Source organism: Dendrobates tinctorius, unplaced genomic scaffold (genome assembly GCF_039654945.1).
Source record: "Dendrobates tinctorius isolate UK_male_01 unplaced genomic scaffold, ASM3965494v1 ptg000162l, whole genome shotgun sequence".
NCBI classification, from domain to species: Eukaryota; Metazoa; Chordata; class Amphibia; order Anura; family Dendrobatidae; genus Dendrobates; species Dendrobates tinctorius.
The window spans coordinates 12,422,058-12,436,152 of record NW_027361829.1 but is presented as its reverse complement, the minus strand read 5'-3'; the positions used below and the strand labels follow the sequence as shown (position 1 = coordinate 12,436,152).

At 43.2% G+C, this 14,095-nt stretch overlaps 1 protein-coding gene across 3 annotated transcripts in view; it reads left to right on the top strand.

Moving 5' to 3' along the window:
- The window catches only part of SACM1L (SAC1 like phosphatidylinositide phosphatase), a 449,760-nt gene that overhangs the window by 408,209 nt on the left and 27,456 nt on the right, over positions 1-14,095 (top strand). For all 3 annotated transcript variants that reach the window (XM_073549855.1, XM_073549857.1, XM_073549856.1), the window contains one exon: positions 13,159-13,228. In XM_073549855.1, the coding sequence (XP_073405956.1) occupies positions 13,159-13,228 (70 nt within the window). The remainder of the gene's footprint in view (positions 1-13,158; positions 13,229-14,095) is intronic.

Sequence of the window (14,095 nt, the reverse complement as noted above, 5' to 3'; positions counted from 1 at the left end):
GGGTGAAAAGATCATTTTTGTGGAAAAAATATGATTTTTTAATTGTACTGCTGTACGTTATAAACTTCTGTGAAGCCCTTGGGGGTTCAAAGTTCTCACCACACATCTAGATAAGTTCCTTGGGGGGTCTAGATTCCAAAATGGTGTCATTTGTGGGGGGTTTCCACTGTTTTGGTACATCAGGGGTTTTCCAATCGCGACATGGTGTCCGATCTCAATTCTAGCCAAAAACGTCAAATGGCGCTGCTTCCCTTCCGAGCTCTGCTATGCGCCCAAATAGTCATTTACACCCACATATGGGGTATCAGCGTACTCAGGACAAATTGCACAATAACTTTTAGGGTCCTGTTACCCTTGGAAAAATAAAAATTGTGGGTGAAAAGATCATTTTTGTGGAAAAAATATGATTTTTTAATTGTACCGCTGTACGTTATAAACTTCTGTGAAGCCCTTGTGGGTTCAAAGTTCTCACCACATATCTAGATAAGTTCCTTGGGGGGTCTAGTTTCCAAAATGGGGTCACTTGGGGGGGTTTCCACTGTTTAGGTACATCAGGGGCTCGCCAAACGTGACATGGCGTCCGATCTGAATTCCAGCCAATTTTGCATTGAAAAAGTCAAACGGCGCTCCTTCCATTCTGAGCTCTGCCATGCGCCGAAACAGTGGTTCCCCCCCACATATCAGGTATCAGCGTAGTCAGGACAAATTGCACAATAACTTTTGCAGTCCAATTTCTCCTGTTACCCTTGGTAAAATAAAGAAAATTGAACCTGAAGTATTTTTTTTGTGAAAAAAAGTTAAATGTTCATTTTTTTTTTAATATTCAAAAAATTCCTGTGACGCACCTAAAGGGTTAATAAACTTCTTGAATGTGGTTTTAAGCACCTTGAGGGGTGCAGTTTTTAGAATGGTGTCACTTTTGGGTATTTTCTATCATATAGACCCCTCAAAGTGGCTTCAAATGTGAAGTGGTCCCTAAAAATAAAATGGTGTTGCAAAAATGAGAAATCGCTGGTCAATTTTTAACCCTTATAACTTCCTAGCAAAAAAAAATTTTGGTTGCAAAATTGTGCTGATGTAAAGTAAACATGTGGGAAATGTTATGTATTAAGTTTTTTGTGTGCCGTATCGCTGTGATTTAAGGGCATAAAAATTCAAAGTTGGAAAATTGCGAAATTTTCAAAATTTTCGCCAAATTTCCGTTTTTTTCACAAATAAACGCAAGTTATTTGAATGCAATTTTACCACTAACATGAAGTACAATATGTCACGAGAAAACAATGTCAGAATCACCAGGATCCATGAAAGCGTTCCAGAGTTATGACCTCATAAAGGTACAGTGGTCAGAATTGTAAAAATTGGCCCGGTAGTTAACGTGCAAACCACCCTTGGTAGTGAAGGGGTTAATCCCATGTGACGTACTATCCCGTCCATGTGCCCTGGGACTTAATTCCCAGGGACGAGATAGTACGTCACAGCGATCAGCGGCGCCCACGTGGTGAGCGCCGCTGATCGCGGCCGGGTGTCAGCTGATTATCACAGCTGACACCCGGCACAATGTGTCAGGGGCGGTCACGGACCGCCCCCGACACGTTAACCCCTTGTACACCGCGATCAAACACGATCGCGGTGTACCGGGGGTTAAAGGGAAGCATCGGCAGGGAGGGGGCTCCCTCCGTGCTTCCCTGAGCCCCCCACAGCAGCGCAATGTGCAGCGCTGCTGCGGGGGTCTCTTTCCCTACAGGTCCCCGGATCCAAGATGGCGAAGGGGACCTTCGGGGGCCTGTAGGGAGCTGACTTCCTCAGTGCCTGCAAAGCGCAGGCATGAGGAAGTCTGCGTCTATGCCTGTGACAGATTGCTGATCTGTCACAGTGATCTGTGATGTGACAGATCAGCGATCTGTCACAGGACAGTGATGTCCCCCCTGGGACAACCTAATAAAGTTTAAAAAGAAAAAAAAGTGTAAAAATAATTTTAAAAAAAATCGCTAAATAGAGGAAAAAAAATTCCCAAATTCATTTTTTGAAGAAAAAAAAAAAGCCAATAAAAGTACACATATTTGGTATCGCCACATCCGTAACGACCTGCCCTATAAAACTGTCCCATTAGTTAACCCCTTTAGCGAACCCCTTAAAAAATAAAAAAACGAAGCAAAAAATGATTTATCATACCGCCGAACAAAAAGTGCAATAACGCGCGATCAAAAAGACGCATATAAATATCCATGGTACCGCTGAAAACGTCATCTTGTCACGCAAAAAGACGAGCCGCCATACAGCGTCATCAGTGAAAAAATTAAAAAGTTATAGCTCGCAGAATAAAGCGATGCAAAAATAATTTTTTATATAAAATAGTTTTCATTGCATAAAACCGCCAAAACATAAAAAAAAACAAATGAGGTATCACTGTAACCGTACGGACTCGAAGAATAAAAGCGCTTTATCAATTTTACCGCACGCGGAACCGTGTAAACGCACCCCCCAAAAGAAATTCATGAAACGCTGGTTTTTGTTCATTCTGCGACCCAAAAATCAGAATAAAAAGCGATCAAAAAATGTCACGTGCCTGAAAATGGTACCAATAAAAATGTCAACTCGTCCCGCAAAAAATAAGACCTCACATGACTCGGTGGGTCAAAATATGGAAAAATTATAGCTCTCAATATGTGGTGATGCAAAAACTATTTTTACAATAAAAAGCGTCTTTTATCGTGTGACAGCTGCCAAAAATAAAAACCGCCATAAATAGTAAATCAAACCCCCCATTATCACCCCCCTTAGTTATGGAAAAATAATAAAATTAAAAGAAAATGTATTTATTTCCATTTTCCCATTAGGGTTAGGGCTGAGATTAGGGTTAAGGGTGTGTTGGGGTTAGGGTTGGAGTTAGAATTGGGGGTTTCCACTGTTTGGGCACATCAGGTGCTCTCCAAATGCAACATGACACCCGCAGACCATTCCATCAAAGTCTGCATTCCAGAAAGTTACTACTTCCCTTCCAAGCCCTGACGTGTGCCCATACAGTAGTTTTCTCCCACATATGAGGTATCAGCGTACTCAGGACAAATTGGACAACAACTTTTGGGGTCCAATTTCTCCTGGTACCCTTGGGAAAATAAAAAAATTGGTGACTAAAAGATCATTATTGTGGAAAAACTTTGTACGTTATAAACTTCTGTGAAGCCCTTGTGGGTTCAAAGTTCTCACCACATATCTAGATAAGTTCCTAGGGGGATCTAGTTTCCAAAATAGGGTCATTTGTGGGGGGTTTCCACTGTTTAGGTACATCAAGGGCTCTCCAAACGCGACATGGCGTCCGATCTCAATTCCAGCCAATTTTGCATTGAAAAAGTCAAACGGCGCTCCTTCCCATCTGAGCTCTGCCATGCTTCGAAACAGTGGTTCCCCCCCACATATCAGGTATCAGCGTACTCAGGACAAATGGCACAATAACTTTTGCAGTCCAATTTCTCCTGTTACTCTGGGTAAAATAAAAAAAAACTGAACCTGAAGTATTTTTTTTGTGAAAAAAAGTTAAATGGTCATTTTTTTTAAATATTCAAAAAATTCCTGTGTTGCACCTAAAGGGTTAATAAACTTCTTGAATGTGGTTTTGAGCACCTTAAGGGGTGCAGTTTTTAGAATGGTGTCACTTTTGGGTATTTTCTATCATATAGACCCCGCAAAGTGGCTTCAAATGTGATGTGGTCCGTAAAAATAAAATGGTGTTGCAAAAATGAGAAATCGCTGGTCAATTTTTAACCCTTATAACTTCCTAACAAAAAAAAAATTTTGGTTCCAAAATTGTGCTGATGTAAAGTAAACATATGTGAAATGTTACTGATCAAGTTTTTTGTGTGCTATATCTCTGTGATTTAAGGGCATAAAAATTCAAAGTTGGAAAATTGCGAAATTTTCAAAATTTTCCCCAAATTTCCATTTTTTTTACAAATAAACGCAAGTTACTGTATTTGAATGAAATTTTACCACTGACATGAAGTACAATATGTCACGAGAAAACAATGTCAGAATCACCGGGATCCATGGAAGCGTTTCAGAGTTATTACCTCATAAAAGGACAGTGGTCAGAATTGTAAAAATTGGCCCGGTCATGAACGTGCAAACCACCCTTGGGGCCTAAGGGGTTAAACTCTTTTTTTAAAAATTTTTTAATATTTTTAAAAACTTTTTTTCTATTTTTTGCACATTTCATTAGTTTCTCCATGGGAGACTAGAAGCTGCAGTTGTCCTATCGCTTCTGTTACACACAGTTGATGATCAGATCGCCTGTGTGTAGCAGAAATGCTCACTTATCAATCTATGACAACCATAGAAGTCTTCTGGAGACCGCGATCACGTGATGGGGTCACCGATGGGCAGGCTTTCCTGCACGCTTCTGGTAAGCGCGAGTTAAATGTCGCTGTCAATGATTGACAGCGCCATTTAACAGGTTAACAGCCGCGGGTGGCTCACCATTACACCCACAGCTGTTAGAGGCACATGTCAGCTGTTCAAAAGAGACATGTGCCGGGGATGATGTGGGCTCCGCACCGGAGTCCACCTCAAAGGGGGAGACACGACATGTGCTGTACATGTACGGCGCATGTCCTGAACGGGTTAATGGCCTGACAGTCCAACCCGCAGCAAGTACTGATCGTGTGCACATACCCTTACTGGGAAATAATTAGATTTTTTTAATGTAAATATAAAAGTTTTTTTCTATCTAGATTTATGAGTGGGTTTATTATATTTGAATATTCTAGTTAATATTTACACAGAGTTGAAAAACACCTGGTAGACTTCCTTTTGGAGACTGAATTTTAGTTTGTCTAGATGCATATTTACCTGTAATTAAGCAACATTTGCAAGCCTTCCAGCATTTCTACACCATGTTTTCTATGAGGTTTTTCTTAATCCCTTCATGACATCCATCCATCATAACATCAATATGTATTTCATTGCTGCATAGGGAAGGGTTCTCTTAAAGGGTTCCCCAGGTCTAATCATTGATTATCTGTCTGCAGGATAGTTTTTCAATAGGAGATCGATGGTGGTCCGACACCTGTGCGCACGCACATTTCAGCTGAAAACTGAAGCCGAACCTAAGCGATGTACGGCATAACATAGCAGCCTTGTGCATTGCTTAGTAGACAAGTACTGAGCCTTATCTCCTATTTAAGATGAATATACTGCATTATTCAGGCAGCGGCCAACAAGCGTTATACAGGGTTACTGTATATAGCCCTGTACATCACTTAGACTAGATGACTGTCCATGCACCTAGCCTACAGTATACATCTGGAACCTTTTCCAGACATATACTACAACGTTACCATGGCCAATTGTTAACCAGATGCAGGCTAAAAGTATGATTTTTCAGCCGCTGGCTGGCATACGCTTAGGTACGGTAACTGTATAGGAAAGCGCAGCAGATTGTACTTTTCTATACAGGGGTAAACTACAGAGAAATGTATACCAAGCGATATACGTCTCATTGTAGAGGGTCCCTATGGTGCTTCAGGATCCATCTTGATGGGTGCATACGCTTGGGAGGTATGTGCACTAACAGTGTCCACAAGCGCAGTGTGGATCTAGCTTAGTTTGAGACACTGCCAGAGCAGTATCGGATGATTTTGAGAGTATTAGAGTAGTCAGTTAGGTCCTGGACAGACTTTACAGATCTTTTAACAATCTATGCGGCATGTGTCTCCAGAAGCACAAACCGGACACTGTGTTGGGCACTAAAATGGCATATTTGCAATTTTCAGTCTGCAACATTCATTCCTCACTAATTCCAGAAAAACATCAGTGTGATCGAAAAAATGTTTGTGTCCACTTTTTCCTATTCATCTTTGTGAAAATTAAAAATTTGGGGCTAAAATAACAAAAAAAAAGTATTTTTTAATTTTCATATGTCCCAGTGTTATAAAATTATATTCAACTGTGGGTTCAGTATACCCACCACACTCCTAGATGAATTCCTTGAGAGGTGTAACTTCAAAAATGGGATTTATTGGTATGTTGATGACTGTCCACAAACCATATGAGCAAAGTCAGTTTCCCAAAACATCACTCCTTTCTCTAATCCCCTCCACGACAGCACACAGTAGGTTGCCTCCCCATCCTAATTTGGGACAGGAAACAAGAGATTAAATATCCCTCCCCTTCCTCTAATCCCCAGTGTTTTCCTGACCCTATAGGGATGAAGAGGTTCTGTGAGCTCCGTGGATAGGGCCGGCGAGATCCCGGAGTTTTCTGCCGGGCAGCCGGGGTCGATCGTCCCGGACCTTCCTCCCCGGACGCTGCTCCCGCTGCTGGCGGGACCTGCACCATCCTCCGGCGCTCCGGCAATGCTGGACGGTGAAGTCGGGCTGGGGGCCTCCCGTAGCTCCCCAGCCCAGGATCCACTCCCCCTGCGCGCCGCATGCTCCTCTCTAACCGAGCGTTATGCACAGGAAGTGACGTTCACCGGCGGGCCCGAAGGTGCGACGTCACTTCTGCCCTGCGTTCCATAGTGGAACGCACCGCCATCTTGGTGGGAAATTTGAATTTGAAAAAAAAAAAATCAGAGAGAAAAACAGGTGGCGCCAGGAACTGAGGGGGAGTGATCTCATCCGATTGGATGAGGTAAGGAAATGCTGGATCTCGGTTCCTATTTAAGGACCCTGATGGAAGACTCCATAAGGTAGGACTAATGTCTGCATGATGGATGCGTCTTCCCTGAAAGCTGCTTCTGCAGAGCCCAGCACAAACCCTGGCCCAGTGAGTACACTTGGAAAATGGTATATACCTTTTTGGTTTAGGACCCATCCTTATGGGCCCCCCTCCTTTTCTCTCTTTCAGGGAGACAAAGATCCTACACCAAAAACGGAAGAAAAACCTACAAGCTGAAAATGCGCCATCTGTAGGAAAAAACTCGCCTCTGATTATAAAAAGACCCTGTGCCAGCAATGCACAGCAAAAATCATCCGGGAGGAACAACCATCCCTGATAGAGGAAGTAAGAGGGATGGTGCGACAGGAGATCCAGTCGTCCCTGGCTACCTTTTCCCAATCATTCGGGGGGGGGGGGGCCTCAACCTCAAGGAAGAGGAAATATGCCCCTGAGGACATCTCAGATTCCGAACCCGAGTCATCGGTTTCAGCGGATTGGAGGGAAGAGGGTGAATTAACCCCAACCCAGACAGAAGATAAGAAATGGTTCTTTTCCTCAGATGATATGGAGGAACTACTCTCAGCAGTCAGGAACACGGAACACAATGGGAGTAGAAGAAGATAGACCACCCCGCTCGGTGCAGGATGATCTATATGGCGGCCTGAAGTCTAGGAAGAAAATGGTTTTCCCTATCCATGATAATATCCAGAATCTAATCTTGGAAGAATGGGAATTCCCGGAAAATAAACTAAGTATCCCAGGAGAAATGAAGGATCGGTTTCCCCTGGATGAAGAAGCCGCGAAACCTTGGACTGATATTCCTAAAGTAGATATCCTGGTAGCCAGAGTAGCTAAAAAAAACTACGCTACCCTTCAAGGACTCCTCGCAGCTCAATAATCCGCTTGACCGAAAGATGGATAGTCTACTGAGGAAGTCCTGGGAAGCCTCAGCAACTTAACAACAAATGTCGCATTGGCCTGTGTAACTAGAACCCTGTACCTCTGGCTTCAACAGCTAAAAGACCAGGTAAAAAGAGGAACTCCGAAGGAAGATCTCCTAACCTCTCTACCGCTTCTACAGAAGGCAGCTGCCTTTTTAGCGGACTCCTCAGCAGAATCGGTCCGTATTGCGGCAAGAACATCCGTACTTTACAACACCACCCGAAGGGCCTTATAGCTGAAAATGTGGAGTGGCGATATCCTATAAAAGTCAAAATTATGCTCTATTCCATTCAAGGGTGAATAAGTATTTGGTCCAGCACTGGACAAACTATTAGAGAAGGTGACTGACAAGAAGAAAAATCTCTCTGAGCTGAAACCGCCCAAGAAAAAGCCCTATCACCCACCCCAGGCTCAAAACCCTCAATACAGGGGAAAAGGGAAAACAGGACGATTTAGCTACCCAAAGTTGGAAGAGGCAGGAATATTTTTCACGACTCCCACTCAGACAGAGATAAGAAATGACGCCAAGCAGGTAGGGGGCAGAATCGCAAACTACTTCCCGAGCTGGCAGAAGATAACCACGGATCAAAGAATTCTAGACTCAGATGGGGAGTAAAAATAGAATTCTCCTTCAGCCCCCCTCAAAACCTGGAAGTGACACATCTTCCTTCAGCAAGACTTCAAAAAGTTCTGCATTCAGAACTCCAAAAGATGCTATCATCGGCGGTAATCTCACCAGTTCCAGAACTGGAGCAGGGCCAAGGCCACTGCTCCCGGCTGTTCTTAGTAAAAAAAAAAAAAAAAAAAGCCAAGCGGGAAATACCGGGTCATTATCAACCTAAAGAAGCTGAACCAACATGTCCGGTACCAATGCTTCAAGATGGAATCGATAAAGACCACGATACCATTGATTGGAGAAGACTTTGCCATGGCCCCCATAGATCTCCAAGAGGCCTATTACCACATACCCATCCATCCATCTCATTGGAGATATCTAAGGTTCGCAGTCACTCTAGACGAAGAAGTGCACCACTTCCAGTTCAGAGTTCTGCCCTGCCCTTCGGCATATCTTCGGCACCCCGAACATTTACAAAAATAATGGCAGAAGTGGTAGCATTCTTCAGAGGAAAGGATATATGTGTCGTCCCTTACCTGGACGACCTCCTGGTCATGGCTCCTTCCAACGCCACTCTAAGATAACACCTGCAATCAGTCCTGCAGACCCTGGCATCCCTGGGCTGGATGGTAAATTGGGAAAAATCAGACCTGAATCCCTCAACCAGGAAGGTCTTTCTAGGGATCCTCCTAGATTCCCAGAACCAAATATCCTTTCTTCCGTCCACCAAGCAGGTAGGATGAGATCAAAAGTTCGGACTCTATAAAAAGTCAGAAAACAGTGACCATAAGGTTTGCCATGTCAACATTAGGGTCAATGACTTCTTGCATCCAAGCGGTCCCCTGGGCCCAGGCCCACTCAAGGATACTCCAGACATATATCCTATCCCGCTGGAACAAAGACCCGGAGACCCTCAATTCGAGAATCTCCCTACCCCAGCACGTAAAACTGTGTCTCAACTGGTGGTTCAACCAGGGAAACCTAGCAAAAGAGACACCCTGGATACAATATCCCATGACGTCAATCACAACAGACGCCAGCTAACGTGGTTGGGGAGCATCCTCAGGGAGTCTTCCAGGGACTCTGGCCCAAAGACATGGAAAAACAATCTTCCAATTACAGAGAACTGAGAGCGGTAGAAGAAGCACTAAAGGCAGCAGAAACATCAGTCCAGGGAACCCATGTCCAGATTTACTCCGACAATATGACCACCGTGGCGCATCTACGTCATCAGGGCAGCACAAAATACGGAAGCCTGCAAAACGTGTCAGCACGAATATTCGGCTGGGCAGAACGCCATCTCCAGTCCCTATCAGCTCTCCACCTGAAAGGATCCGACAACATCGAGGCAGACTTCCTATACAGGACAGACTTAGATCCAGGAGGATGGAGCCTCAATATGAGAGTATTCCATGCCATAACCAAAAAATGGGGTCTCCCAGAGGGAGACCTATTTGCGAACCGGGAGAATGCCAAAACAAAGTAGTATTTATCCATAGGTCCAAACGAGAAACAGTCAAGGGTGGATGCCTTCGCTCACCCGTGGAACTTTGGACTGGCATACGCTTTTCCACCAATTCCCCGAATACCAAGAACTCTGCAAAAGGTCAGGACAGACGGGGTCAAAACTATCCTGATTGCCCCTCTATGGCCAAAAAGGAGCTGGTTCTGAGCCCTAAAACTAATTAACTCAGAGGGTCCCCTGATCCTACCTTTGGACCGCGACCTTCTACATCAAGGTCCCATCCTTCACCCGGCTCCCCACAGCTTAAGCTTGGCAGCCTGGCTTCTGAAACCACAATCCTGAAAGCCAGAGGCCCTCTCAGATGCGGTGATATCCACCTTACAAAAGAGTGGGAAACCAATCACAAACGCCATATATTCCAAAATATGGAAGACTTTCTCAGCATGGTACGGATCCACTCCCATGGATCCCTTCCACCCAGACTTAACAAAGATCCTAGATTTCCTACAACACGGATTATCCAAGGGTCTAAGACCAAGTACCTTGAGGGTCCAAGCCCTGAGTTCTTACTTTGACCAAAACCAAGCAGAGCATCTATGGATTTAAAGATTTATGTCAGCAGCTTCCAGAATCCATCCAAATAAGTCCAGCGTGGTCCCAGCTTGGGACTTAAATATAGTACTAAAGGGTCTAACGATCCCTCCATTTGAACCTATCGACCAGACCCAGATAGATAAACTATCCTGGAAAACCACACTACTCGTAGCCCTTACAACGGCAAGGAGAGTGGGCGAAATTCACTCTCTGTCCATCAGAGAGCCTTATCTAAGAATTCTGGACGATAGACTAATTTTCCGGCTAGACCCTTCCTTTGTGCCAAAAGTGTCTTCGGATTTCCACAGGTCCCAGGAAATAATACTGCCCTCCGTTTGTGATAACCCAAAGGATGAGAGGGAAGTGGGATTCCATTCTCTGGATGTCCGGCGAGCAGTCCTGGTCTATTTGGAAGAGACAAAACTCTGGAGGAAAGATCAGAATCTTTTTGTTCAGTATGGCGGACCGAACAACGGGAAAAAGAATCCAAATGCTCCTTGGCTAACTGGAACAAGAAATCAATCACGGCCGCTTATAAAAATCAGGATCTACCTCCGGTATCCCTGAAAGCCCACTCCACTAGAGCGGTCTCCATCTCCTAGGCAGAAAAGGCTAATGCATCCATCGAGCAGATCTGCAAGACTGCGACCTGGTCTTCAGTCCATACCTTCACTAGGCATTATAGATTAGATCTTATGTCAGTACGAGATCTAGCCTTTGACCGGAAAGTGCAATGGTCCCTCCCTAAACCATTATCCTTTGGTATACCTCCTGTGTGCTGTCGTGGGGGGGATTAGAGAAAAGAACTACACTTACCGGTAGTTGGGTTTCTAAGACCCTCCACGACAGCACAGGCAATTTCCCCCCCTAACAAATTTTGTTCATGTGACTTATATAAATAAATAATACTTCAAGCATTCACTCTGTGGTCCTTGGAAAACACTGGGGATTAGAGCAAGAGGAGGGCTATTTAGCCTCTTGTTTCCTGTCCCTAATTAGGATGGGGAGGCAACCTCCTGTGTGCTGTCGTGGAGGGTCTTGGAAACCCAACTACTGGTAAGTTTAGTTCTATTTTCTTTTGGAGCTCTACTGTGTGGCCAATCAGTAGTTTTTCCCTACATATAAGGCATCGGTGTACTCAGGAGAAATTGCACAACAAATTGGGTGATCCCTTTTCTCTTGGAAAAATGAAATATTTACAGGTAAAGCAACATTTTTAATGGGAACACTTTTTTTTTTTTTTCTTTTCATGGCTCAAGTTTTAAATTTCTGTGATTCACCTGTGGGTTCAGATTTCCCACCACACCACATATTCCTTGAGGGTTGTAATTTCCAAAAAAAGGTGTCAATTGTGGGTGGTTTCCATTGTTTATACACATCAGAGGTTCTTCAAATGCAACATGGCATCCTCTATCTATTCCAGCCAACTTTGCACTCCAAAAGTCAAGTGGTGCTCCTTACCTTCCGAGCTGTGTCGAAAACAGTAGTTTCCGCCTGCATATGGGGTGTCTGTGTACTCGAGGAATTGCAGAACAAATTTTGCCATCCATTTTCTCTTATCCTTCTGAAAATGAAAAAATTGTGGCTAAAGCAACATTCTTGTGGGAAAAAATTTTATTTTTTCCTTCAACACTCCTTTAATTCTGGTGAAGTACCTAAAGAGTAAATAAACGTCTTGAATGTGGTTTTGAACATTTAGAGGAATGCAATTTTTAAAATGCTATCACTTGTTGGTATTTTCTGCCACATAGGAACCTCAAAGTTACTTCAAATGTGATGTGATCCCTAAAATGAATTGGTTTTGTAAATTTTGTTGGAAAATTTAAAAAATGCTTAAACTTTAATCTTTTCTATCTTTCTAACAAAACAAACCTTTCAAAAATTATACTGATGTAAAGAAGACATGTGTTACATGTTCAAGAGCATAAAAGTTCAAAGTTTGAAAATTGCTAAATGTTTGTAAAATTTTCATAAATAAACACAAATCATGTTGAACAAACGTTACTACTAATATGAGGAACTATGTGTCACCAAAAAGCAGTAATCAGAATCAGTGGGATATGTTGAAGCATTCCAGAGTTACCACATAGTGAAACTGGTCAGAATTGAAAAATATGGTTTGGTCAGGAAAGTGAAGGGGTTAAAGGGAACCTGCCATTAAATTATGGGCAGCATGAATCATAGCTTAGCTGCACAGTTGTTCCAAGGCTTTCTATGAAACCCTGTCACCTCCCTAGTCTGATGCAGCCCCCAGCCACCATCTCTTTGCCCTGCTCCAACAGATTTACAAGTCTCTCCCAAGTGTGTACATAGAGAGAGAACTGTCAATCAACTAGGGGAGGGAGAAATTCAGAGGGCTTTGCCAAACTAGTGAGTAGAGTTGAGCGAATATCTTCGGTTCCCCTCTTATTAGGCAACCTGTAGCGCTTGCCGAATAAGCTACAGCGGGAACCCGGCTTCCTGGATCGCAGCGGCTGAACAGCTGATCACTGCATCTGTATGTGTCACGAATGGGTCATTTGCATGGAGAGCCCAACACACAGCTGTGGCAGCGATCACCTGTTCAGACGGCGTGATCCAGAAAGCCATGTTCCCGCTGTAGCTTATTCGGCAAGCGCTATAGCTTGCCGAGTAAGCGGGAAACCGAAGATATTCGCTCAACTCTCTCAACTCTACTAGTGAGGTCTCTCCCTCGATTGTCCCCAACTTGCTTTTCAAACAATATTTTTTCTAAAAACACTGCAGCATTTCAAAGAAAGAAATACCTGAATTAACGAAAACAAGTAAACTACTAAAACCCTTTTTTTATTATATTTATATCCACTACAGTCTGTTTTAGTCATTGTCTTGTTTATCTCACATAAAAGTCTACTTTTTCATGTTTTAGAGACTTGGAGTTCTCCACATTGGGCAGAGAATTGAAGAGCAAGTACAGTTTGAAAAGATTTATAAAAACGGTAATGTTCTTGCTTTTTAAAAAAAAAAACAAAAAAAACAAAACGTTTTTATTGAAATATTCACATAACAGTGTAACAATCACCAGAGCAATTGGATTTGACAGGATTCCCATAAAGGTAAAACATGGGTAAAGAACATATTTGATTTTTTTCTGGTTCTAAATGAGAAACAGCATTTTAATCTCTACAACACATTTCCACCCCAAACCCCCTCTCCCTTTTTTGGAATATGTAGCCTGAAAATACTCATTCAAGGTTCAATCCAATATTGCAATACATTAATTTAATGATTTGCCAAGCTGGAAGTGAGAAACTATCCAAGAGTAAACCAGTTAAATGTCACTTCACCTGCTAGTACTTTGTATACCATTGTTGGGTATCTAATCCAAACCCCCAATATTGGCAGTAGCACTCCCTAATTATAGATCTTTTTCTCCATTAAAATAGTGTTATTTAAAGGGAATCCGTCACCCCTTTTTTTAGATATCATATAATCATATCATTCAATTGTGTGTCACATAAGGATTCTCTTAGTACTTTTGTTTCCGCCTGACCCCGCACCTTTCATGCATAAATAACTTTTATATCGGTTCAGATGTATGTAAACTGCCACAGTCCGATGGGCGGGGCTTACTCAACAGCTCCTCCCCTTCCTGTCTTGCTCTACACAAGAAGAAATGCATAGAGCAAGACAGGGAGCGGGCGAGCAGGTGAATAAGCCCCGCCCAGCAGACCAGACAGCGACAGTTTACGTACATCTGAACTGATATAAAAAAAAAGAAGGTATTTATGCATGAAAGGTGCGGGGTCAGGGGGAAACAAAAGTACTAAGAGAATCCTTATGTGACACACAATTGAATGATATCA